The sequence below is a fragment of the Momordica charantia genome (assembly GCF_013281855.1).
Source record: "Momordica charantia cultivar OHB3-1 chromosome 3 unlocalized genomic scaffold, Mcharantia_2.0 BLBB01000003.1, whole genome shotgun sequence".
NCBI lineage: Eukaryota > Viridiplantae > Streptophyta > Magnoliopsida > Cucurbitales > Cucurbitaceae > Momordica > Momordica charantia.
Window position 1 is genome coordinate 2,663,878 of NW_028275161.1, and position 25,623 is coordinate 2,689,500.

General features: G+C 36.6%; 2 protein-coding genes across 5 annotated transcripts; one reads left to right on the top strand and one right to left on the bottom strand.

Moving 5' to 3' along the window:
* Positions 1–15,354: 15,354 nt before the first annotated feature.
* On the top strand, positions 15,355–18,783 carry LOC111022237 (transcription factor PCL1-like). Of its 4 annotated transcripts, none has more exons than XM_088121538.1 (2): positions 15,355–16,645; positions 17,884–18,783. In XM_088121538.1, exon 1 carries the CDS (start codon positions 15,645–15,647, stop codon positions 16,626–16,628), a length of 984 nt encoding a protein of 327 aa, XP_087977664.1. In that variant the 5' UTR covers positions 15,355–15,644; the 3' UTR covers positions 16,629–16,645; positions 17,884–18,783. The 4 variants fall into 4 exon arrangements, 3 of the variants coding, with proteins under 3 accessions (XP_087977664.1, XP_087977663.1, XP_087977665.1); XR_015789688.1 differs by having other exon boundaries at positions 15,356–18,352; positions 18,508–18,783; XM_088121537.1 differs by having other exon boundaries at positions 15,356–16,645; positions 18,169–18,783.
* Positions 18,784–20,637: 1,854 nt separating this feature from the next.
* Positions 20,638–25,295, bottom strand: TOC75-III (translocon at the outer envelope membrane of chloroplasts 75-III). The gene is made up of 7 exons (XM_022299412.2): positions 24,036–25,295; positions 23,230–23,451; positions 23,000–23,107; positions 22,698–22,889; positions 22,355–22,603; positions 21,119–21,373; positions 20,638–21,022 (listed from the first exon to the last, which is right to left on the bottom strand). The coding sequence occupies exons 1-7, from the start codon at positions 25,191–25,193 to the stop codon at positions 20,783–20,785; spliced, it is 2,424 nt and encodes an 807-aa protein (XP_022155104.2). The 5' UTR covers positions 25,194–25,295; the 3' UTR covers positions 20,638–20,782.
* Positions 25,296–25,623: the final 328 nt, after the last annotated feature.

Genomic DNA, 25,623 nt, shown 5'->3' on the forward strand with positions numbered 1-25,623 from the left:
GAATAATTGTACATAATTTAAAATAAAAATATTAATAAATTAATTTATATTATTTTAGATTAGGCTAGATGTTTTGTCGGTAACTTTTATAAATATTTTGCTAAAAACATGTTGAAGAATTTTTTAAATTCAATTTCAATTTTGAAATCTGCTACCAAACACACATCTAAAAAAAACTGAAAACAAAAAAATATAATTTTATTTTTCATTGAATCCCTTGTTTTCTGATCACCAACCAAACGTAACTTAACTTATTGACATTTTTGGTAAAACATTTAAGTTCTTTTTTTTAGTTCAACAATTGAAGGGTGGGGATTGAATCATCAACCTTTAAGATTGTATTAAAGCATCTTATCCACTTAGTTGTGTTCGCATTGACTTCTTTTTTTATTTTCTTTATTTGTTTTTTTATTTGAATGAAGTATTTGTATGTTTATTTTAATTTAAATTTGTATTTAAGCTCTTGAGTGTATCCAAAGGTCATATTATCTATTTGGAAAGTCTTTAGAATTAATTATTTTTATTTAATTTAGAGAATTATGGTTTAATTTGATTTTAACTTCCTTTTTATTTCAATCCTTTTATCAATTTATAGGGTGGCTTTGGAGCATATGAAATTATATTGGTGAACCAAGAATCTCTCTAAATTATTCTAGACATGTTCTTGGCATAATATCATGTGTTTGGGAAGAAAACACATCTATTACTGAAGAGAGTTCAAACGGTGGTTGAAACACAAGAAAAACTTGTGTTTTGAAATATTCAATTGAAAGAGAAGTCGATCAATAATTACTTCATGATTTAAGAACATAATTCTTTTATGCCTAAGTCAATTTTGATGTTAAATTGTACTAATATTTGTGTACTAATATTTGATTTCTAATCTTATTCTCTCTGGGCGTAGCCTTGTGGACTAGATTGGAAAGTCGAACCACGTTAAAAACGCCGTTGTGCCGTCTCTTTACCTTTTTTTCTCACTACCATTAAAATTACATACTCCTAAACTAATTTACTTGTTTAACTCGTCATTACAATCCATAAATCATTTTTAAATTTATAAATCAAGTTTATCCAACATAGTTTAATATTTTAGGATGAGATTACATCCTTTTACAACACAACATACCAAAAATCAAAATTAAAAGAGGATATACAAATGTCTAATCGATTAAATGACATTTCAAAGAATCTCATGATTCAATCTATTATTCAGTAAATACATGTATAGTTTTTTGAATCATTACATTCACGAGGAGTTGAATGAGGAGAAACTCTCATGTTTGGTACTGCGGTAGAGGTGAAATTGAGAAACAACCATCAACTATAACCTCAAAAGAACTAAACTTTTTAAACATCATAGAGGAAGAAGGAAAGTAATATCTTATTGAGACAATTTCCTTTGCTATATACGCTATTCAAGCACTTGAACCAGCTTGGATCACATCTATACTAATCGAAGCGGGACAAAGGACAGTAATATATAAATATGGATACGTATATTTTCAGACAAACCCGTTATATTAAAACCTATAAAAACATGCATGAACTCAAGGAAAGAAGAATTTTTTGAAATTAAGCCTAAATCTTAAGGACCAACTTAAAACTTGTTGAGACACAAAAACCAAATTAAAATCATAGACAACAAATCATTCATTTAGCCATACCTTCGTTAATCTTGTATTTTATTTTAAGAAAAAATGAGATTTATTTATTAAAAAAAATAACTCCCAATAAAAAGTGGCTGTTGTTTTATTTTGTTTTATTTTTTGGTGAAGCTCCCTATTGTCTCTATTGTCTTCCTTTCTGTTTATTTTTAGATTTATACGTTCATTGTTATTTTTCTCTCTTTTTTTTTATACTAAAAGTATCCATATTTGACCCCCAATTATAACTAATGAAATTAATTTATTAACTCTCATAACTACTCTTTAAATTTAAATACAAGTTGTAATATTTTACAGAGAGAGGCCAAATTTATATTATATTCAATATAAATAAAAACTTCTGGAGGATGAGGTCAAATTAAGGGTAGAGATCACATTTTTCTTGTTATAGTCGAGTCACGTGGATGGAAATATCGATTTTGATGAATATTTCTGAAAACGTTATAAAATTAATAAAAAACATATAAATGAACAAATAAACATTTCACAATTTCTAGATAAGCTAAAAATCATTAATATTAATATTATGTCTATATTAGTGACATTTGGTTGATATTTTTTATATTTTGTCAAATTTTTTTATAATATTATAGAATTGTCGATTTATCCATCATATCGATGTCGAACTCATGGATACATAACAATGTCGAATGAAAATGTCGACATTACGATAGATATTTAATACTATGGTTATAGCCTCCAACCTTTTAGTAAATGATTTATGTCTTAAGCAATTTAACTATATTCATATCAGCAGAAATTGTAATTCTTCAAGAACTTACAAATATTAGCCAAAGCGAGCATTAGCTCAGCGGTAATTGACATATATCTCCAATCAAGGGGTTGTAAGTTCGATCCCCCACCCACATGTTGTACTAAAACTTACAAACACCACAAAATTAAATCGAAAAAATCTCCTCTTTTATTTGGTAGGTCCCACTTAGGTGACACGCAACAACCCAAGCCAAGGAAATAACAAAAATTGAAATGATAATTTCCTAAAAATTGAAAATCTTGCCTAAAATTGAAAAACAAATAAAATAAAAACTCAATACATTCCTCAATTTTTCTGGGAACAAATTAGGAAAATATTTCCTAAAATGTTCCAAGAGTGGGTGGCAAGGAACTTGGCGCCAAGGGTGGGCTTCAAAGACGAGGGGCGGCAACAACGAAGGGGCGCCCATGGGGGCTGGTGGAATGGCGCGTGCATGGGGCAGGCGGGCGTGCGCACTGGCGACAAGCAAAGGCGCGCAGGCTTGCGAGGGCAGGCAGCATGCGTTGTGAGGTTAGTGTGGCAGGGGCGCGCGTTGGGCAATGTGCCTGTGAGGTTAGCGCTGCTAGTGGGCGGCCTCGTAGGAGGTTAGTGCGCGCGCTGAGGCGTGTGCGAGCTAGCATGTGTGCGAGCGATGTCGTGCGTGGGCACGCAATGGTGCTTGCGGTATGTGTTTGGCTTAACCTTGGGGCATGTCTGGCATGTCCTTGAGGTGTGACCATTTGTTCGATTTTTCCTCAACCCCTCGCTTCCTCTTGACCCTCTAGGTTCTTCATTAGTCTTCAAAAAGGTCAAAATTTGTTGTTAGATCCAATAAAGTCTTCTTCGGTTTTGGGGTCTCTCTTCTAGCCTTTCCTCCTTGTTGGTATAGGTTGAGTCTTGGAGCTTGGAGCCTATTATGATCACATCACTGGGTCTATTAAAATGTTAGGTCCTTTTATAACCATTTCTATTTTTAATTTTGTTGCCTTTTATTTTAGTTTTTAAAAGACAAAAATCATATATGTTTGATAACTGTTTTTTTTTTGTTTTTTTTTTGTCTTTCAAATAAAAAATCAGACATGTTTGATAACTATTTTTAGTCCTAGACAAAAAAAATAAAAAAATAATAAAAATAGATAGAGAAAAGTTGAAAATATATTTGTTAGAGAAAAAATAGATCAGAAAGAAAAAGAAAAGTTATAAAAGGTAAAATTTGAGAAAGAGAAAAGTTCGAGAATATATTAAATTTTTAGAGGGAGGAAAATAGGAATGGTATGTTAGAAAAAAAGAAATAAATAAAAATATATAGAGATTGAAATTTTGGACGAAGAGAAAAATAATAGTAAATATTAGAGAGTAATAAATTTTTCGAGAGCGAAATTTAGGCTGAAAAAAAAGTTTAGAGTGAGAAAGAAAATTTGTTATATGAAAATACGTCAAGAACAAAATTGTGTTTATCAATCCAAGAGGAGGGTGAGAAGAAAAGAAGCTTAATTGGTATTTTTATTAGGATAATATTGAGGCTATTAGGAAGATTCAGAATTCAAATTTACAAGTCACTTGGATTTAACATCATGATAGACGAGGTATCTATTCTGTTAAAAGTAACTATAAGTTTTATATTCAATCAAAATATTTCCGAGTCTCCTCAAGCACAGCATCTAAATCTAGTTTTTGGAAAGACCTGTGGAATTTGAAGGTTCCACCAAAGGTAAGCTTTCAATTATGCGTCGAATTCTCACCCCAGATGGTCTTGAACTAGAAAAAATAAAGGTTACAAAATTATTTTAAAAAATAATAAATCATCAAAATTCAAAAGTAATCTTAATGTGGGTCGGTGGAAGATACAAAAATATTATTCTAATTGTTTTGGTTGACTTTTTTTTTCCGTACCTAGGTGTAAAATTTGTACTTTTTTTCCTTCATAATTTAAATTGGTACAAGACCCGTGATAAAATAAAAGTCAAAAGAATTAAGTGATGGGATCCACAAAGATAGGAAAAACAACGAAGGACAATAATTTATTGTTGGAAAATTACTGACCAAAAACTTTTCCTCTCCTACAGTTCATAAGTGAAAAATACAATCAACCACGATAATAAGAGATATAGAAAAAGTGCAATAAATGACACATAGAATTTATACTAGTTCAACCCCAACTACGGGCTACGTCCATCTATTATGATTTTGGGACAAATACAATGGACAAATAATTTTTTCTCAAATCTAGAGGTCTCAACAAAAGTCACATAGCTTCTAGGAACTACAACAACAGAATACTAGAGATACAAGAATGAAAAACCTCACCAAATATCCACAAAAATAGGTTGCCGACGATGCTCTACAACCTCAGGATATCGTTTCTATCGCTCTGCCAACACTCTACCTCATGACCCACTGATTTCGTGCACTTACACGGTCTGGCCGGTGTTCAAATGTGCAACAACATACTTAAAAGACTAAAAAAATGCCGAAAAGTGATTTTATAACATCAGCACAACGTCATGGCACAACAGACGGCAAACAAGCGCCTGTGCGCATCTGGAGAGCACCGTGTCATGGTCATGCTCGTCCAAGACCTGTTGCATGTAGCCGCATACCCATAACAACCTTTTTTCACATACTTTTATGCAATGTATTTAGTTTTGCATGTTATTTACTTTTCCTTGTACTTTTGGTGACGAGTGACTCCTCGCCACTTTGCATGTTCATGTCTGCCAAATCAAATATGCCTTAGAATGGACTATAGTGGGTACACCTAGTCATCCTCCCTATATTGTGTTGTATTCTTGTTTTGCCACTAATCTATTCTCTTGTATTCAAGCTTACAACAACTTTCCAAAATGCCACTACAAGAAACGGAGCTTTCAACGACACACTTTTAGCGACATATTAGCAATAATGTCACTAAAATATACTTTTAGAGACATTGTCAACATACGGTGTCGCTGAATATTATTTTCAGCGACGTGATGAACTATATGTCGCTGAAAGTAATTTTCAGCAACACGGGCATTGTCGTTGAAAGCATTTTCAGAGACACATAAGTTGTATGTGTCGCTGAAAATCCCAGATTTTACCCCGAATCTTCCTCACTTCACGATTTTGCAAACCCTTGCCACCCAATACGATTTCTTCTCCCCTCCGTCGCCGTGTCGCCGATTTTAGCACCTCCCGTCGTCGTTCGTCTCCTCCCGTTGCCGGTATCGAGGTGTGGTGGTTGTCGTTGCATATAATCGCCAGATTCGAGTGGGTAGCGTCGGATTCTAGTGGGTATTCTTTAATCTCTCCCTTAAGTTGTATTTTCACTTTTTGATGGATTAGGATTTGATTTTGGAATGAGTTAAAATGTGGGTTGTTTCGATTTAGGAATCCTATTTTAAATAGAAATTTATGTGGGGTGTTTTGATTTGGTATGTTTTGATTTCTGTCAAAAGCCTCGCATTGAGCTAGCTCCGCTTTTTCTTCACTCTGGAGTAAGTAATCACTCTTGGTTAGATTATGATTTTAGGGGATGAGTTCTTTTTTCCTTTGCATGTGTAAAATGTGTGATTTTTGCTTCTATAGGACTGCAATACATTTTGTTTTGTTGGTGATTTTCTGCCTTCTCGTAGTACTTGGTTTTTGGGTCGTTGGAAATGATGATGAGAGCAAGGTGTTAGTGAACTTTTTTCTTTGGAAAGTCCATTTTGATGGGTATATAGATCATGGAATATTCAAGTTTTAAGAAGCGGAGCTTTGGGTGGTGGTCTTTTCCCAAATGTTATTACTTGCCTATTTGTTGGTATGTGCAAGTCATTGAGCTAATAGAAGTAAAGTTCTTGTTTTGCCTTTTGAAAGGCATTTATGATTTTAATTATGTTCTTTATTCATCAACATTCTATGGGAGGTAAGGACTGTATAGTTTATGTTGGATATGGATTCTCTAGTTTCTTATTTTGAAGTTTATGTTGACTATGGATTGTAAAGTTTATATATTTGATTTTGATGATTATGTTAGATATGAGTTATTTGGATTTTATTTGATGCTTTGAAGTGTGATTTTGAAATGGAGTTTGGTGATAGATTTTGAAGTTCGGTCGTGGGAAGATTGAGGGTTTTGTTGTTCCCTTTCAATCTTACAAAAAGTAAGCTTCTTCTCTCCTCGAATGAATGCTTTTGTCAAAATACCGCTCGATTAAGTTTATGATTCATATAATTTCTCATTTTAGTTTTGGTTCGTCGTGCCTTGCTCCGTGAATTTTGTGGCTACTATCCATCCGTGCCAGCTGTTGTAAGCATCACCATCTCAAGGTTCGCTTCAAAATTATCGATGTTTTCCACATTTTTATTAGAAATATACATTATGGATCTGAATTGGAATTTAGTAATGAAGTGTTTGTGTACTGATTATGACGTTAATTGAATGTTTGTTGTATTTGGATGTTGCTGAAGTTGATTTTGATGTGGTTTGTGGGAGTAAAAATGGAATTGAAGGGAGTTGAAGTGTAGTTTGATTTTTTCATAGCACTTAGTTTCGTGATGGACGACATTGAAGTGTAATTTTGGCTGAAAATGTGTTTAGGACTAGACAGTGGAAGATGTCGCTAAACCTAATTTTCAGCGACACGATATATCGCATGTCGCTGAAAATTAGGTTTAGCGACACATCAACAATGTCGCTGAAACTTTAAACGACGAGTTATCTGCGACGTCCTTAGCGACGAACAAGGTCTCGTCGCTGAAACTTTTAGCGACAAAATTGGGTTTTCAGCGACATTTTTTACGTGTCTTTGAAACTCATTTTTCTTGCAGTGTGCTTTCAAACGTTTTCCAAAACCTTTTTCTCTAACCCCGTTTTTTAAAACCGTTTTCTCGAGAATGGGGGTGGAGGTTGCGACACATAGCCGTTGTGCCACCAGCTATCCGATTTCTTATTGGCTAACTTGCTAGAGGGCGGAAGCAAGTGCCGCACAATTGCTTTCTAAGTCCAGTTAAAGCGCGATTGTGACACACCGCGGTGTTATGCAACACTGCAGCCAGTGATAGCAAAAATATCCGCGGGACCCGATCCCCGCGAGTACCCAAGCTGATCGAGTCGAGGATTTCTCAGTTTGACCGAGGACGAGGTCAAATCGGGGGTCCCAATCGGGTTCTCCAGCGGGGATGGGGTAGGGATGGGGGGAGGTCCCCTCACCCCGTTTAATATTTTATTAGTATTTATATTTTTATATATAATACATTAATAATAATATATATTAATTTTTATACTACTTTTATAATTTGTTTAAAAAGAAGTCCAATGACCCAAATCCAATAAAATATTAATAAATCTTTAAAAAGTAAAAAATATAAAAAAAATAAAGTTAGGTCGGGGATTCTCCGCCCTGTCCCATCCCTCGAATTTACAGGGATGAAGGTAGAAATCCCCAATGAGATAGGGACGGGGATACCCTTCGACCCCGCCCCGCCCCACCCCACTGCCATCCCTAACTGTAGTGCTATAAAGTAAAGTAGTAGCATTGCCTCCTCGACCAACTTGGCTCTGCAATGCACTTCTTCATCTGTTTTCATCCTTCTTCGTCCCGACTCGATCCTGACTCGTTTTAACGTTGATTTGACTTCATAATTCCAACAATATCCCACTTGGAGACAAAACGACAATCTGCCTTTATTGCAACAATGGTGTCCCTCATGACTCAATTTTGACAACATCAACAACTTCTAACTTATCAACATCTTCTTGTCATCAACAAAAACTTAACTCCAACAGCACCAACAGCTTCTAACATCTTCTTGGCACCAACCAAGGCTCCATATGTGATTGCCCTGAGATTGAGCAATTTTACGTGGTCTTGTCTCTCAGACATAAGAGACACAACCCGTGCTCCCGAACTAAGTGGTCCCTGATGTTTCCTTCTATGATCACACCCACGGCCCCTGAAGGACTTGGCTAACCCAATCGAGTCTGTTGCCAAGCTAAAGATTTTGCCTCTAACCTTAGCACTAACTGTAGTATTTCTCCTCAATGCACTCTTTCGCCTACGCAACTTCATCAGCTCGCTAATTCGTATGACAACTGGGGTTTTATTCTGACAGTCTACTGAACACCTCAGTAAGCCATTTTCCTTTCCCTTTCCTCTACTTCCCAACTGTTGTAGTTGAACTGATGGTAGATTCTCCTCATCTGTTCTGATTGTCAATACTGCTAGCTTTTTCAAGTCTCTCCCTGAAATATCTACAGCCTTGTGCATAATCCGTCTCTTTGATTCTCTGGTAATGCCAAACCTCGACACATACACTGAACTTCTCTCTAGCCAACAACCACTACCTCATAACCCCTCATGAGTTTTCACCTGTTCTCTGCAAACTCACTTCTGCAGCATTCGTCATCCAACTTCCCCGCTGATATCAAATTCATCTTGAAACTGGGTACATACCAGACATCATGCAAAACTAGCTCGATCCAACTATCAGTCCTCAGACGAACCTTCCCAATTCCTATGATCTTGGAGAGTCTTTCATTCCCATCCTCATCGTGCCATGATTCCCTATAGCGAAGGACGTGAACCAACTCCTGTCTGAATATATTCACCGAAGCTGCACTGTCCACTACCCATTCTGATGACAGATCCATAAATGTTGTGTCACTCTCAAAGCATGCTAATAATATGTCATTTGACAAAACATTTGTTTGTAATATCTTTCCTTTATCCTATTTAAGCTTCTTGCAGTGTTTCTTAAAGTAGTCATTCTTATGACAGTAAAAACATTCAGTCTCACCACTCTCACTCCTCTAGCCATGTCTCTGATGTTTCCCGTAATTCATCTTCCCTTTGCCTTTGCTCTGAACTGTCAATGCTGACCCCATAGAGTTTTCCCCACCATAAGTGGATGCAAAATTCTTTCTACTCCCTTTCTTGCGAATCTCCTCAACAACTGCAGCGACACAGATATCTAAAAATTTCAACTCTTGCCTCCTAACGAATTCGAAACCGTCGTCTTCATCATTTTCCAGCTCTCAAGCAAAGAAGACAGCAACTTTATAGCCTTTACTTCCTCTTAAAAGGTGATATCCATCGACCCCAACTAATTCATCAGTTTAGTCATCTCATTGATGTAGGAGTTCATCGACGTGTCTTCCCCCATATGAATGTTAAAGTTTCTTGTGATAAGATACACCTTACTGTTGGTAGAGGGTTTTTCATCTGTCCGTCAGCGCCTTCATCAATCCTACTGCCATCGTCTGGCTCGCCACGAGACTTGCCACATTCATTGACAAGCACAACCTAATGATTGCTATGACATGTTCATCCATCTCCGCCCATTCCTTGTCTGTCATCTCATCCTGTAGTTCCTTCAAGGTTTTGTCTATCTTCTTGTATGTAAGAAGATCTGTTACATGCATTTTCCAAAATTTGAAGTTTTCTCCATCAAATCTCAAAATTCCCTCGAAGTAGTGATGTGACTTTACACTGTAGGATCCCATGATACTGCAACCTTACAGAGAACTTTTCCTCTTCCACAATTTGTCAGTCAAAAACACAATCAACCATAATAATAATAGATATAGGGAAAGTGCAATAAACGACATAGAGAATTTATACTAGTTCACCCCAACTATGGGCTACGTCAAGTCTCTTGCAACAGTGGGTTCTACTATGATTTTGGAATAAATACAATGGGCAAATAACTCTCTCTCAAATATAGATGCCTCAACAAAAACTACCTAGCTTTTAGGAACTACAACAATAGAATCCTAGGGATACAAGAATGAAAAGGCTCACCAAATACCTATAAGAATAGGTTTCCGATGATGCTTTACAATCCTGGAATCTCATTTCTATCGCTCTGCTAACATTCTGCCTCAGCACCCACTGATTTTGTGCACCTACATGCTTTGGTCGCCGCTCAAATGTGCAACAACACACTTAAAAGACCTAAAAACGCCGAAACTGCGATTTTATAACATCGACATAGTGCCATGGCGCCATGACACCATGCACGTAGAAGAGCGTCCGAGCGCATCTGGAGAGCGTCGTGGCACTGCCTCCTTGGCCAACTTGGCCCTGCAGCACGCTTCTTCATCTCTTTTTCATCTTTCTTCGTCCCGACTCAATCCCAACTTGTTCTGACGTCGATTTGACTCCATAATCCCAACATTTATTACTTTAGAGCACGGTCCAGAAAATTTTTTAATGCGTCTTGTGATTGTAAAAATTCATACAGATAAAAAAATCTTGAATTTTGTGGATCTTTTACTGTTTTCATTTTCTATATAAATTATAAGGAAGTTAGCTGTATGGAAGTATCTGCTTGAAAAATTAAATAAATTTCAATTCATGATTATTCTAAAATAAGAAACAGATAATTCAAAAACAATCACGACAAATGATTTAACATGAAAGAAAACCAAAATCTAAAAAGAGATTAGAATTACCTGGAACCATATTAGATAAATTGATCTTACGTTGTGGTTTGTGGTCGTCCTCAACTATGCAACTTGAACCGAACATGAGCAATTCTGTCTGTCTTATGGGGAATAGTAGACTCAAGTAGCATAGTATATTGAGGACCATAACCACATATTTATATCTTAATCCTAGGGTTTCTCATAATTCCCTAAAATTAATGAGCTAATTTCTACCTAGCAGGTCATAGTATTGGATAATAGACTATGAGGGTTGCTAGTTAGCCTCCAATTATGTTTAGACAACATCATTTGTTCTTGTTAATACATAGCTTTTTCCAACTGTGCCAATATATCCTTCTATTTCCCTCTGTAGAACCCCATCGAAATTTGCACACGGAGAATTTAACTCCATGAATACATTTTTGGGAAGTTTGTATTAATATTTATGAGGTTCTATCTCAAAACCAATTGACAATAAGAGGAGTAGTCCATGTCTATCATAAATCTTTATAAGATTCATTTTCTTTTCAGTATGACATATCTTTAACAATTTGAAACAACTCATCACATAATTTGGAATTGCTTGAGCTACTACTTTAATAAGAATGTTCTCCCAGCTGAGAAGAGTTTCTACTTCTAGTTTTGAAGGACTGTCCATATGTGTTCCTTTATGTGTTTGAAAATAAAACCTTTATCGCGAGCTATATGGAAGGGGAGTCATAAATACCGCCCCAAGGTAGTTTTCCTTTTAATTTTAATGCTCCATGGATTTATATTTGCATATCAAAATATTGACTTTTCATTATGAGTTGTCGTAAAGTCTTTCTTGTATGTTGTGAGGATCTTCAGGATTGTGCGACAATCCCTGAGTACCTTAATTAGTCAAGGCACGAACCATCTTTTGTAATAGGTGACAAGTTCAAATTTTTACTCCCCTTTAAAATTGTAATATTTTATAAAATTCATCATTTTTATAAACCAAAGGATAGAATTTAACCCTTCATGTTTAACATAAATTTTGCTAATCAATTGGTCCATATTTTAATTTTACATCAAAGAATAAATCTTAATTCATTAATTATATTAATGAGGCAAAAGCTTCATAAGAAAATATCTCATTAAAATGTAGGAAAAATTGTGGCCAACAATAATGTTATTGGAAGGAACCAAAAAATTATTAAAAAGCTTTTATTATACTTTGGTAATTTTTTTTAATGGGTTGGTTGATGACTTTTTAAGTTATGAACCTATCATGTTGTATAAATAGATTAGCTAAATATATGTTTGTCTAAGAGAAAGTCTTTTTTTTTTCAATTTAATTTCTATTATTTAAACTTTTTTAATTTAGTTATTTATGTCTTAACATTTTTTAATTTAGTCCATCACCGTTGGTAAATGTTAAAATTGGTTGATCATAAACTTATTTGACATAATACTGTTGGGTGTGTTGCTCTAAACTTGTGGTTTGTATTTATGTAAAAACAAATTTATATTCAATAAAGTTGTAGTTTCATATTCAAAGTATGAAAAGCTAGATGACTTTGGTTGAGTTTATAACATAGCTTTGTCTAAAACTAAACATTCAAGGTTATTATCATGTAACCGGGACAGTATATATACTGGGATATATTTGATATATCTCCAATATACAAGTGGATAATGTCATGGGAATAACCTAAAGGGTCTATAGTATATGGATAAAACTGGGTACCTTATCTTGGCAACATTATGGACTTTTGCCCGTGAGGGGTCATTTGATCTGTATGAGAGTGGCCTGAGTCGCCGACTTAACATTCCTACCATTTTGGGGATGAGACCGAGTGGGGAGCTAGGAACATAACTTCACAATATGTGATTCACTCCTCCCCGACTTTCTGGGAGTAGATGAGTGTTCTCTTAAATGCTGACTCCGAGACTTGAACAAGGGGCACCACCCTTTCAGTGGTCCGAGAGAGAATTCCGGTTATTGGTCGGACCATAACCGGGTTGTTCATTAGAGGAGCAGTAGTATTTAAGAAGTAAGATGTAACTCAGAGGTAAAACGGTAATTTGACCCAGCTTGAATTACGAGCATTCGTGAAAAATTGACTTGCCATTAATGGTCGTATATCCGTGGACACGAAAATATTCTGCAGTGAGAAGAGTGTAGCTGCGGGTCTTTAGTGGAGCGACCTGTAGTTAACGAATGTTGATCAACTCAGTTAATAAGTTTGACAGATTGATTTCGTATCGTTGGAACTTCTGATTTTTAGGTCCATTAGGTCCCCTTTCTAGCTCACAACGGGTAAACGAGGATTAGGTTTCTTGGAAGAATTTGAAATGTTCAAGTTGCTCGAGAGATTATATATATGTACATTGATACATTATGATATATAGTTAATTCTAAATTAAAACTATATATTATGAGAGAAATTATTTGAATGAGATTTAAATGAAATTAATATGAATATGATTCATAGTAAAGTTATAGGTTAAAAATAATGTGCATAATATACATTACAACTATAGATTATACGAAAAGAAATGCTTCTATGGTTCTATTTTGGTAATAAATAATTAAGTATTAATTATTTATTTGATTAATATATATATATATATATATATTTTTTTTTTTGACTATTAATTATTTATTAATATATATTAATTATATTAATATTTAGTTAATTAGAAACTCCCTGCAAAATTGTAGGGGTGGGGAAGTTTAATGACGAGTTGGTTTTGATGTGGCAGAATAGTTCTGCAAAACCTTCAAGACATTTCCCTCTTCGAATCAATCTCTCTCTGAATTCCTTTTGAGTTTCCAAGGTTGTTGCTCCCACAAGCAAAGATTCTTGCTGGAGACAGAGCAAGAAAGATCATTTGGTGGTGTCAAGTGAGTTTTTTAAAGAACTGTTCATCAAAGGTAATACCCAATTCCCCTTATTTTCCTTTGATTTTGTGGTTTTTGTTCCTAAAAAGTTCAAGAACACGTTTGTCGTTTCTACTGCGGGATTTTTACGTCCCATCAAATACATAGTGAATTGGTGGAAATTTAGAAGAGAAAAAAAAAGTTAACTCAAATTTTATCTTAGAAATTTGAAGGAAGTATTAGAAATTCTCTATTAGATGACTTTTTCTTCATCTTAGATTTGACTAATTAACTAAATATTACGACAAATATGAACATAACTCAGCAGTAATTGGTACCTAATTAGTGTGGAAGACCACAAACAGCACTCTTAGCCTTTGCATGATTTTTATGGAAAGTCCTTTGTTTAAAAAAATATATAAATTTTGTACTAAAATATATATATATATATAAATTTATTAATAACAAATTTAATATTTACTAATAGTGAGAAATAAATAAATAAATAAATCTTAAAACATAAAAGAGACTAAATTATTAAACAAAAAGATTGAATTAACACCTCAATATTAATGAATTACTTTATATTAATGCAATTTTCGAATGTAATAAAACTTTATGAACAATAAAAAAGAAAAAGGAAAAAAATTTCCGTAGCAAGTACATTATCTAGATCTGGTCGTACCGTAAGGCCGAAACTCGTGGCCCGCCGTTTGGACGGCCGTCACCATATTCCGTCCAATTTAACAGCTGTACGGCAATTTGCCGTCTTCCTATTGGTCCGTCGGCTATTTTAACATTAATATATATATATTAGGAAATAATTAATATTATATTAATGATTATTCCTCAAAAAAAATTATATTAATGATTCATTCGGACGAAAAAAACTTTTACAAATATTGAAATATTTTTTTTTATATATACTTTTTAAACTTAGTTCATTAATCCTGTTTCGTGTAATTTCAAAATGTCTATTTTAATTTTATATTTTTTAATTTTGTTTATTTTAGATTCTAAATTTTCTCTATTTGATATCTGTACTATAAAAATAGTTATTTTTTTCATTTGTTTTTATTTTTATTTCACTGATTAAGCTTTTTGAAATATATCTACAAATTAAACTTTCATGGTATATAAAATTATTTGAATACGAATTAAAATAATCATTTTTCAAACTTATAAAAATAAAAAACCAACCTTTTAAAAATACACAGATTAGGTAAACAAAATTTGAGAGTACAGTTTACAAATAGTGTTTAAACAAAATAAATAAAAAAGGTCCCAAATTCCAAAGTCGGTGCGGATTATTATACCGTAATGACTCAAATACCCGTGAAAAGCAGAACCTCTTTGCCTAGTTGGATGCTCCCAGCGAATCACGCGCTGTTTAAGGATTGTAAAGGGAGGGGTAGTTTCGTAATATCGGCAAATCAATGGAACTCACTTTACCACGTCGCCACTTCGAGACAGTGCCGATTATTACTGGTCCGTGACCGCGGGTGGGACACGTGGAGAGCAACGGTAGCGAGTATGGGAAAAAGAAGTGAGTGAAGAGAGTGGGAAATGATTGGAGATATTTGGCGGATCAAAAATATCTGGCTAAGTCGTCCACGTCGGCAGCGAAATGGGCCGATCTGGAAACGGATATTGCACTTTTTATGCTCTTTCCCATCAATAAATAAAATTAAAAATCGAGTGGGAAAATTTAATAATACTATTTTCTCTCTCTTTTTCTCGTCTCCCAAACACTACAGTTCCGAATCTCTCGAAGAAAAATATCCAACCAATTGATTTCTTCTTCTTCTTCTTCTTCTTCTTCTTTCTTCGTTTTTCCTCCTCAATTTTCTCGACTGCGATCGCAATCGGAGCTGGCTCAGATTCGTGACCCTAACCCTCGGAGATTTTAGGTTTTTTCTGTTTGTTTTGTCCAGGAGTTGAACAGAGGAGCGAGCGTAGCCCTAGGTTTTGGAGTGGAGGAAGAATATGGGAGAGGAGGTGAAGATGGGGGAATACGAGAGCGGTGGCGGTGAGGATGATGATGGTGGTTCTGAGGAGCGGGTGTTTGAATGGGAGACGGGTTTGCCTGACGCCGACGATCTCACTCCTCTGTCTCAGACGTTGATCCCGCCGGAGCTTGCCTCCGCATTCAGTATTTCCACCGGGCCCTGTCGGACGCTCATGGATGTCAATCGGGCGTCGCAGAATACTCTATCGAATCTCCGCGGGTTCCAATCCCAAGCGTTTTCGTCGAATAATTTCAAGTCGTTCAACGATGATCGGACCCGGGATCATGATCCGATGGTGGTTGAGGGAGATGAGGGTTCGGATTCTAGAAAATTGAGGAAGGTTGATTGTGCGGAAGAGGCTGATTCGGCCCTCCGGACTGATAATTCGATGGATGATCCATCGGCTCGGACCTTGAAGAGACCGAGGCTTGTTTGGACGCCTCAATTACACAAGCGGTTCGTTGACGTTGTTGCTCATCTTGGAATTAAGAACGCGGTGCCTAAAACTATTATGCAGTTGATGAACGTGGAGGGATTGACTCGCGAGAACGTTGCGAGTCATCTTCAGAAATATAGACTTTACTTGAAGAGGATGCAGGGATCTTCCAACGAGGGTCCGTCGTCGCCGGACCGGCTCTTCGCGTCCACGCCCGTACCCCAGAGCTTGCACGAGTCTACCAACACTGCCCACTCCAATGGAAATGGGCATTTGCCGGTTCCGACTCCGATGCCGTATGGACCGCCGATGATGCCTATGCCGGTGCTTGGCATGGCCGCGCCTGGTCATGCTCACAGTTATATGGGTATGCCTGTCACTCATCCGGGAACCGCACAGGGATACCATGGCTTCGAAACGCATCCCTATAATATGATGCATCAGAGAGATTGGTCGGGAAGCAAATACGCCTCGATCGTGCCTTACCCTCATCCTCATGTACCTCCTAATACTAATGATAAGTGAATTGGGCTAATTTTCAGGTTGGCTGCTTCATCTTACTGAGCTTTTCGTATACCTTATTAATGATGAGTGTCATGTTATTAGGTTTTACTGTAGCGGTAGTAAAGCTTTGGTATCAGGAAATTGTGGCATACTATTGGTTTTGTAGGATTCATTGTACTTCTGCGGCTTAGTTTGGAAACTATTCCAATTATGTTTGTCCTAAACAAAATTTTCTTCGTTTTTTTAATTTCTAAAACTGGGTTCTGCCAGTGGTTGCTTTTCCAATGAATATTCTGTATGTGGGGGGGTTTGCGTGTTAGGATTCGTGTGGAGATGCTTTGAGGATTTCTCCAACTAACAAACTCTATATTAGACACGTGAAATGGTGAGCCCAGATAAAATTATGCTTCTTAAAGCAGTATAAGCGAGTTAAGTTCAAGTGTGTATATAGTAAGACAAGAATTTATGGCAACTCATTGGCTCTTGGGGCCTATTTTTAAGCACAGCTTTCTGATTTTGTTTTTTTCGAACTGTTCTTAATATAGTTAGATGACTTCTAAGAATTAAGTTTATTGTGTATTTATGATTTTAAGAGGAAGAACACCGTTTATTCTAAGAATTTGGACACCTGTGAAACTAAGTTAAAAGGAAACAAGAAAAAACAACTTTTATAAAAACAATCCAAAAAATAAAAAATGCCTAAACTGAATTTTTGTTCTAATAATGTAAAAATTTGTTTGTCTTAAACAGCTTTCAAACTGCCCATTCTTACTTTTTGAGTTGAACTACTGTGTAGTTACTTAACTTTCAGCTTCTGATTACTCTCTATGCTACACTGCTCAGTATAATCACTTTTAAAAAATATTGTTACTCGTTAGTTAGATTTGCATGTTTTGGCCTTTACTGTGTAGTCTCCAGGATGAGCATGCAAGTAAGAGAGTCCATTAATCAATAAGTTGAAGATTTCACTTCATCGTAGAGGAAAATCTAAGCATTTTTTGTGTATTTTTTGTTTGTTTCTTGTGGAAATTAGACTTCCACCTGCAAGTTTCTCAATCGACTGCTATGCTACGATGTTCACCTTCTTGGAGAAGTTTATGCTTCCTATACTTAAATCCATGACTTGAATTTGTAACAAATATTTTAATAGAAATTTTGTTTTTTGCTTTCCTTTAATTTTTCTTTCTTCTTACGTAATGTTTCCATGGATAGTTGACCTGTTCATGTTTCTGTCCTATGCATATTCATATAGTTCTCTTTTCTTTCCCATGTACAGATCCAGTAGAGCAGCGTAAGTTGTACCTCTTTGGATGTCGATAAAGTTTACAGTTGAGCTAACTGAATTGCAGGCACATCTTAATGTTTCTAAAATAAGTTATTTTGATGTAAGGAGATCAAAGAACAATCTGCTTGACCTTAATGTAGAAATTTTCCCCTCATTGTATGCTGTGCTTTTAGACCAACTGCATCAAAATCACGATACATGTTATTTGTACAACATTTTTTGAACCTCGAGAGTTTTATTTCATCCTTTTGAATAAAAGCTACAAACATCACTCAGGTGTAATGTAAGATGCATGACACAGTAGTTACAGGAGGCAAAGAGATGGCCAAACCTGATCACATTGAAAAACTTGTTCATACCCTCTGATGAATTATAGAAGTATCGAGCAGCACCACCGAATCAACCTTGTCGGTGGAATGGATGTGTGTATTGTGATTTTCTCCTTAGGATGACATGAAAGGTTAATTTTCCTATGGTGAATGCCTGATTGGTTCTCTTGAATATAATAGCTTCATCTGCAGAGTTCTTTTATAAGTTGTTCTAATTAGTTGAATTCATCCAACTTTTTTTTCTCTATTGATTGACGTCAACTTATGATTAGCATGCCATTTGCAGATGTCACACTGGAAGGAATTGCTTTCCATAAGGTCTCTGAAATAAACAGTGGGTGCACAGATGCTGATAGGCAACACGTACTCGTAAAATTTCATATCAGTTATATTATTATGTTGTCTATCAGGAAGTCAACAATTGCCAATTATTGAATACCTTTGAGATATTTAAACTGTATCTCCAAGAAGATTGAGATTATCTACTTCATTCTAGTTTGTGCTTTAACTCACATAAACTTGAATCACAACAGATTTAATATCTGAACCCCTCATTTTTGTATGTCTATTCTAGTGAAGCGCCTCGGTCTTTAGATGAATAATGGCTGCCATGATACTGGATTAAAATCATTGCTTCATTCTTTCTTCATAATTTGTCGTTTTCGACATGATGAGTAGCATCTTATTTATTATTGATCTTCTATTCGATTCACACATGCCTAAGCTGTTCATTTTGGGAAATCCAGTTTCTGGGATGGTTCTTTGGCTAAACCAGACTTGAAGATTGTCGTTCGGTTTCGTGTGCTTTCAGAGATGACTAAATATTACTTGGAACTAGTTTAATGTCTGTTTAGTGGTCTAACTTGGTTCACAGAGATGAAATCTTGTTCATACTTTCAGGTAGCTCCCATGGCTCCTTGTTAAGGTTTTATTAACTGACTGGCCCTGCTGTCTCGTTTGTGGACATTGTTTTTCCCCATTTTTTTCAGGTCTCAGAAAGCTGCTGTCTTGAATCATTGATTCTCTCTGTCCTATTAGGTTTGGAATGTTTTTGTGCATAAAACTATCTGTATCAGACAGTTTGAGCTGAAGGACATCTGAGTTTTTGACAAAAACACATAAAAAGTTCCACAAAACTGTCATGGAACATGTGTCCAAATTGAACCTCAATTCTCTGTCGTCAGGACCCTGCAATCAATGTGCTGACTGCTGTAAGTTCTGAAATTCCAGTAATATGTCTATTTTGTCTTTTTAAAACGTTCTAAAAAAATGACCAGTTTGTGGGTAGAATATTATTCTAAAATTTGGAGTCGAAAAGAATAAGATAAAATGAGAATGAAGGGATCAAAATTGTCACTTTTTTTAAAGGTATAGAGACCAAAATGGTATTTTGAGAATACAAGAACTAAGTGAACAAATAATGACCAAGATTGTATTTAAAAATATATAGATCAAGATGAACCAAAATCGAAGTCCAATAACTAAAATAGTATTTAAACATAAAAAAAAGCTCATTCTACTCTTTAAACTTTAATACTTATTGCCAACTAATTTAATATACATCACCGCACTTATTACCATTGCTAAGATCAATGGTTCCGTCCCCACCCGGAAATTGTTTGACCTAAAAAAAACTTCAATACTTGTTTTATTTTGTCTTTAAAACTTATATATATAATCTTAGTTTTTACTATTAATTTTCACAGAAATTTGATGACAAGCAGTTTTGAAGTAATAGCATATGAAAACTTGAAGGGTTAAAGTAGAACATTATTTTAAAGAAAATAATAATAATAATAATAATAATAATAATAATTGAGGGGACACCAAAAGCTTGTCAACCTTTTGATATTTTTTTGGGAAAATGTACAACATAGAAGATTCTATTGTAATTACAGTCTAACTTCTCTTCTACTGTTCCCTTTGGTGAGGATCTAATATATTTCTCATGTTTCTTATAGAAAAAAATATTTGATAATTTATAGATAAAAAATATTTAAAAAAATTAAAGACCAAAATAAGCTTTAACCCCACAAGAAAGTGAATTTCTGATACATAACAATAATAGTAATAATAATAATCATTATAATAAACTGAAATAAATAAATAAAATATTGCTCTACTAGTCTTAATCTGCATCCACAGCTTGGCATGATGAGTTTTACAGCCCCAAAAAAGAAACAAAGATGCACAGAAATTAATTAGGAACGTCCCAATTTCCATTAAAATTGTTCATGAAGTTGAATCCCTGTTCAAGCAGAATGCACAAAAATCAACCTAGCATAGATGATTTTCTAGCATCTCTTGAGCTAATTTACCATAATCAGACAGGTAACAAAGTATTTTTTTTTTTTTTTGATAAGAAACGGAAGTAACAAAGTAAAAAAAAACAAAAGAAGAGCAAGATAAGCTATGGTAAAAAAAAAGTGTCAAAGAAATAAATCGCTCTAACTTGATTCTGTATATCATCTCCAGAATACAGCTCCAACATTCTTCTCCCACAACCTAAACATAATGAGCCGGCTACGCTAACCAAAAATGGAATACAAATTTTAACTATCTTAAAACCTCTCCCCGAAACGGAAAAACAACGCACCCGTGCCCGAGTTATTGTCCACAGCATACTCGACTCGGACCAGTCCCAGCTTTACCCCGGCACCATACGACGAACCATGCCCCATTCGCCTGTATACCTCGGTTGGGTTTCCCTTGACGTCCTTCGAACTTCCGAGATCGTTTCCATGTTCAGCGAATGCATATACATGTGTGCCTTTAACTGGGATTCGTAGCTCGGCTGCAAGCTGAAGAAAACCAGTCGGCTAGAAATCAGAATGCCGGTCCTAGGTCCTAACTCATGAAAAGACTACGTTTAGTTTTCAGGGGCGTTCAAGATTTACCTCGAGGATGTTTCGTGCTGCGCCTAACTCGCCCATATTGTAACCCCTCACAGAATAAGGCCCTCCAAGGGTAAAAGCATCATAACTTGGAAGATCTCCTACACAGCCACCATAATGGCCATGGAGGACAAGCACAGGGGGAGGTGGTTTACCGGCACCTTCCTCGACCTGCTTCAGCTGGAAAAACCGTGTCAACGTAAGCTGATGGCGGTTGAAGAATGGAAACTTGCTGCCCACCCCGAGGCCTTGGTCCACCTGAAACACATACATGTAGCATTCAATAATCAGCCAGAAAGAAAAATCTGTACTTCTCAAGATTATCCATATTTCAGAAGCCATAAAAATTTAAAGCCTGCATATCTTTATAAATATTTGCTTCTGAATCTGCGTGTTTTCCTTTTTTCCCTTCACGTCTTCAGGCAATGACACAAGGGGAGGGAGATTACTAGGGGGTTAGGGTTGGGTAAGAAATTTTTTCAGTTTGAGTTTTTTTTTATTTCTTTTCTAATATCAAAAACTGAGCTTTTATCGAGAGAAATGAAAGACTACAAAGGGGCATACAAAAAAAACTAGCCCACAAAAAGAGCTAAACTAAAACAAAGGTCTACAATCAAGAAAAATCAATTTAAGGGAGTAATTACAAAATACTTTGGCCACCTAGGCCGAAGGGAAAAGTTGAACCTAACAAGGTCCCACACCTCCTCCCTTGATCTCCCTATCCACCGAGTTGTGTTGGTTTTTTCTAGAACTGAAAAATTAGGTTCGATTTGCTGTTTGTAGGATTTTTGGTCGGTTCGGTTACAGTTGGGAGGAATTTTTTGTTGGTTCAACCTAAACCGACCCAAACCCAATATTATATATAGACACTATAAGGGTTACATATCTTTCTCCTTTTATTCCTCTGCCGCCTCCCTCCCTCTACCTCCGCTCTCTCTTCCCCCTCCCTCTCTCATCTCCCTCTGTCTCTAGTTTCCCTCCTCTTCCCTCTCCCGTCTCCCGTCTCCCTCCCTATCCAGCCGGTAGGTAGAAAATTCCTACTGATACCATATAAGGGTTGGATTGGGTTGGGTTGTAAACTTCATCCGAGTCTCGGCCAGTAGAACCCCGAATTTTTCAAGTTAGTCCAAAAATCCTCCTATTTCAACCCAACTCAACCCGTGTACGGCCCTAGTGATTACGTGACATTAAAATCATACAAGCAGGTGATGGTACATACTATTAAGAAGATAGGCTTACCTGAAATACATTCCTCTCACCAACTATAGCTCCGTTAACAAATTTTGTATTATCCCGCGTTATATTTGCTTGTAAAAATGCCATTCGATCGATACCAGTCCCGCTCAGAGTTGTGGGTGGTCCATCAGCACTAATACCTCCACCAAGCAATGCCCTCTGACCATTTGGACAAATATTACTGCTTTCGTCCCGTGTGGTTATCTCCTCCATCACCAGTCCATAAGTGAATTTGCTTTGGCGGGTTAAGTTCTATTAGACAAATACCAGCAACATAAGAAACACTTTTTTCCCAAATATGCTACAAAAGAAGAGTAAATCTAGAAAACTGTCATTTCATAAGCACCTCAGTAACATTAGCCTTAACCCCAGCTCGATCGACCCATATAGGTGGAACTTCATCTGCCCCTGGTCCGCCAGTGAAGGCGGGACTCAGTTTTCGGCTGTTGAAGCAACTAACTCGAAGAGTTCGATTCCGCAGGCTAAAGACACCATCCAAATAAGGATGCACATACTCAAGCTTAAATGAAAGGTCATCCTGAATAAAGAAAATCGAGGAGATTTCATCATTCAAAGTTGTTTAGAACAAGATAGCAGTTAGTCCTAAGCAGCAATCGAAAGACTAAACAATAATACTCATTGGGCTACCTGGGGATTCAAAAAATTGCTTGTTGTCACAGTACCCAGAATAGATCGATTTAGTCCTTTGATATTGCGATGTTCAAAAGTAATCGTTCCACCAGGCTGAAGTGAAGCCTAAGAACACAAAACCAACAAAAAAAAAACATAATTAATCATAATTCAAATCTAAATGGCGGTAAACATAATAGAAATAAGAAGGCATAGATAAATATACTAGAAACTTATACGCAACATACCAAAGTGGGTCGTCCTCCACGTCCAGGAACAATACTCCATTCCGAACTGACTTCGGCAGTTTTTTGGTCAAGTTCTTTAAGCTTTATTTCAACAATGATCCCTCCTTCATTCTTCTCGTCAGGACGTGGATTCACTTCAATATTTGAAAACAAAGCAAGTGAGTTGATGTTCCTCAGAGCTTGCTTCCCTGCTTCAATATTAAAAACATAGCCTGGGCGAAGCTGTGACAAAATGCAAATTATTCAACACATAAGAATGACTAAACTGCTTTACAATGTTGCAACTGTACATCCAGGAAACCAAAAATTAATTTGAGACGATATAATGAACATTCAAGCCACAGTTTGAAGTTTACAATTTGGATGAATAATAAATTTACTTTTGAACCCAGTTGTGTCTATTAGCTAAACATTGTTAGCTAAACGATGACGTGACATGCTTATTGGATAAATATTGGATTATTTGGCACACCGAGACAAAAAATATAAGAAAAAAGCAAACAACTAACCAAAATATAGGCAGACTAAAAAAGGATTTGATACATATTTCACATTTTGTCCAATTTTCTACTTCCCTCTTATACTTGTCTGAACGTTGTGCCAGATCAATTAGCATTTGTCCAGTAGCATGTATGATAACAATTATACCGTCAAAGATGCAAATAATCATATTTAATTCAAGAACGTAATTGAAACTTTTTAAAGTTTAGGGCTAACTAAACACATCTATCAAAGTTCATAAACTAAATTTGTAACCTATCCTACAATTTACAGAACAATCAAATTGAAGGTTTAAAGGATTCTACCTGTCTGGGCAATTCCCTCTTCACCACAGGAATTTGAGTGTTCCCCTCAACAACATTTCCAAGCTTATCCTGGAACTGAATCACCAGCTGAGTTATATCCCCTTCCACCACCTCGCAAACGACCTCTTTGGTATTCAAATTTCCAAAATTCACCACCTGAGCGCAAGCATACCCTTCATCATGGTACCATTTCTGCACCCTGTCCCTAATTTTCTGCAACAGCCTTGCACTCACCTTCCCCTGATCTCTCAACATCTGAAGCACTTCTCTATGCACTGGAAATGGCAGCATACACGGCCTCGCCCTGTCAATTCTCCTCTTGTAATCTTTCTCTTGGTTCCTGAAATACTCGAGCTTCTCCTTGTCCGTCATATCGGCGTCCATCTCGATCGGCTTCGACTGCTGCATCAGACCGACATTGATGCACCGGAACTTATCTGCAGACTGCCAAGTGCTCTCTGTGAACGAAATTGTGACACCCACAGTGCCGTCTGCGTTAGTTTTCCCTTCCAAATCGACCTTCTCGAACATCCCACAAGTCGCGAGGGTTTCGAGCTCCTTCTGAAGCTGAGCCTTGGTGTATATCCCGCCGGGCCTCAACGAGACCATCTCGAAGAACGAGTCCTCGGTGCCGACGGTGATTCCCCGCCGCCGATCAAAGAAAAGGATGTCAGAGACCTTGTATTTCTTAAACCCACTCAGCTTGTTGAGCTGCACCACAATGTTGGCAGGCAAACCATGAGAATCCCACTCCTGATTCTGCGGCTCGTCGGCCAACGCAGCAGGAGAAAAGAATCTCCTCCAAAACCCACCACTCTCCCCACCGCCACCGCCGCCGCCGCCCCCGCCGCCGCTCCCCCCACCAAATCCTCCATTACCATCCCCATTTCCCAGAAACGAACAGAATCTGAGGACAAGCGTCACAGAAGAGGACACCGCGAGGGCCTTAGCGATGGATTTGAGGTGGGGTTTGGAGGGTGCGGATTGAACGGGTTTTGGGTTTTGCGAAGAGGAAGAGAGATGGCATTTGAAGGTCGGAAGATGGGTTTTGGTGGAGGCGGCGATGGAGGGCGGCAACAGCCGGCTGCGGCGGCCGGTGGGGGAGTTGGGGAAATTTGTGGAGGTGGGGAGGTGGGTATGCGCCGCGAGGGCAGGCATTTTGGAGGGCAAAGAGGAAGGAGATAAGGAAGGAAGAATGGGAATTTGGGTCTCCTTAGTGCTCACTTCGTTTCTTCTTTGAGGGCGAGTTTTACAATGTCACTCAATTTCCTATGACTATTTTATTTATTATTGCATATGGAACTTTACAAAAATACATCAAATTTCTCTGTCTCTATTTATTATACGAGGGCTTGTTTGGAAACCACTCTTTACATTTCTTTTTGGGTCTTAAAAAGGCAATTTTTGTAATTTATTTTTAATGTAATTTTACAAATTTGGTCCCTTTGGAGGAAAATTTCAATTTCTGTCTCTATGATTTTTGATTTTTCAATTTACTCCTTATGGGTTGAGCTTGTGGATCCCTATCAGTTTGGGTTTAGTTTCAATTTATTTAATCTTTATGGTTTAATTAAGCTTCACAAATTAT

What these genes read in the sequence shown, in the direction of transcription:
- LOC111022237 (XM_088121538.1), top strand. Translation starts at nt 15,645, where the DNA reads ATGGGAGAGGAGGTGAAGATGGGGGAATACGAGAGCGGTGGCGGTGAG.
- TOC75-III (XM_022299412.2), bottom strand. Translation starts at nt 25,193, where the DNA reads ATGCCTGCCCTCGCGGCGCATACCCACCTCCCCACCTCCACAAATTTC. An exon ending in GCAATTTTTTGAATCCCCAG is followed by an intron (nt 22,890 to 22,999) that starts GTAGCCCAATGA and finishes TTCTTTATTCAG; the next exon opens with GATGACCTTTCATTTAAGCT. An exon ending in CAGCACGAAACATCCTCGAG is followed by an intron (nt 21,023 to 21,118) that starts GTAAATCTTGAA and finishes GGTTTTCTTCAG; the next exon opens with CTTGCAGCCGAGCTACGAAT.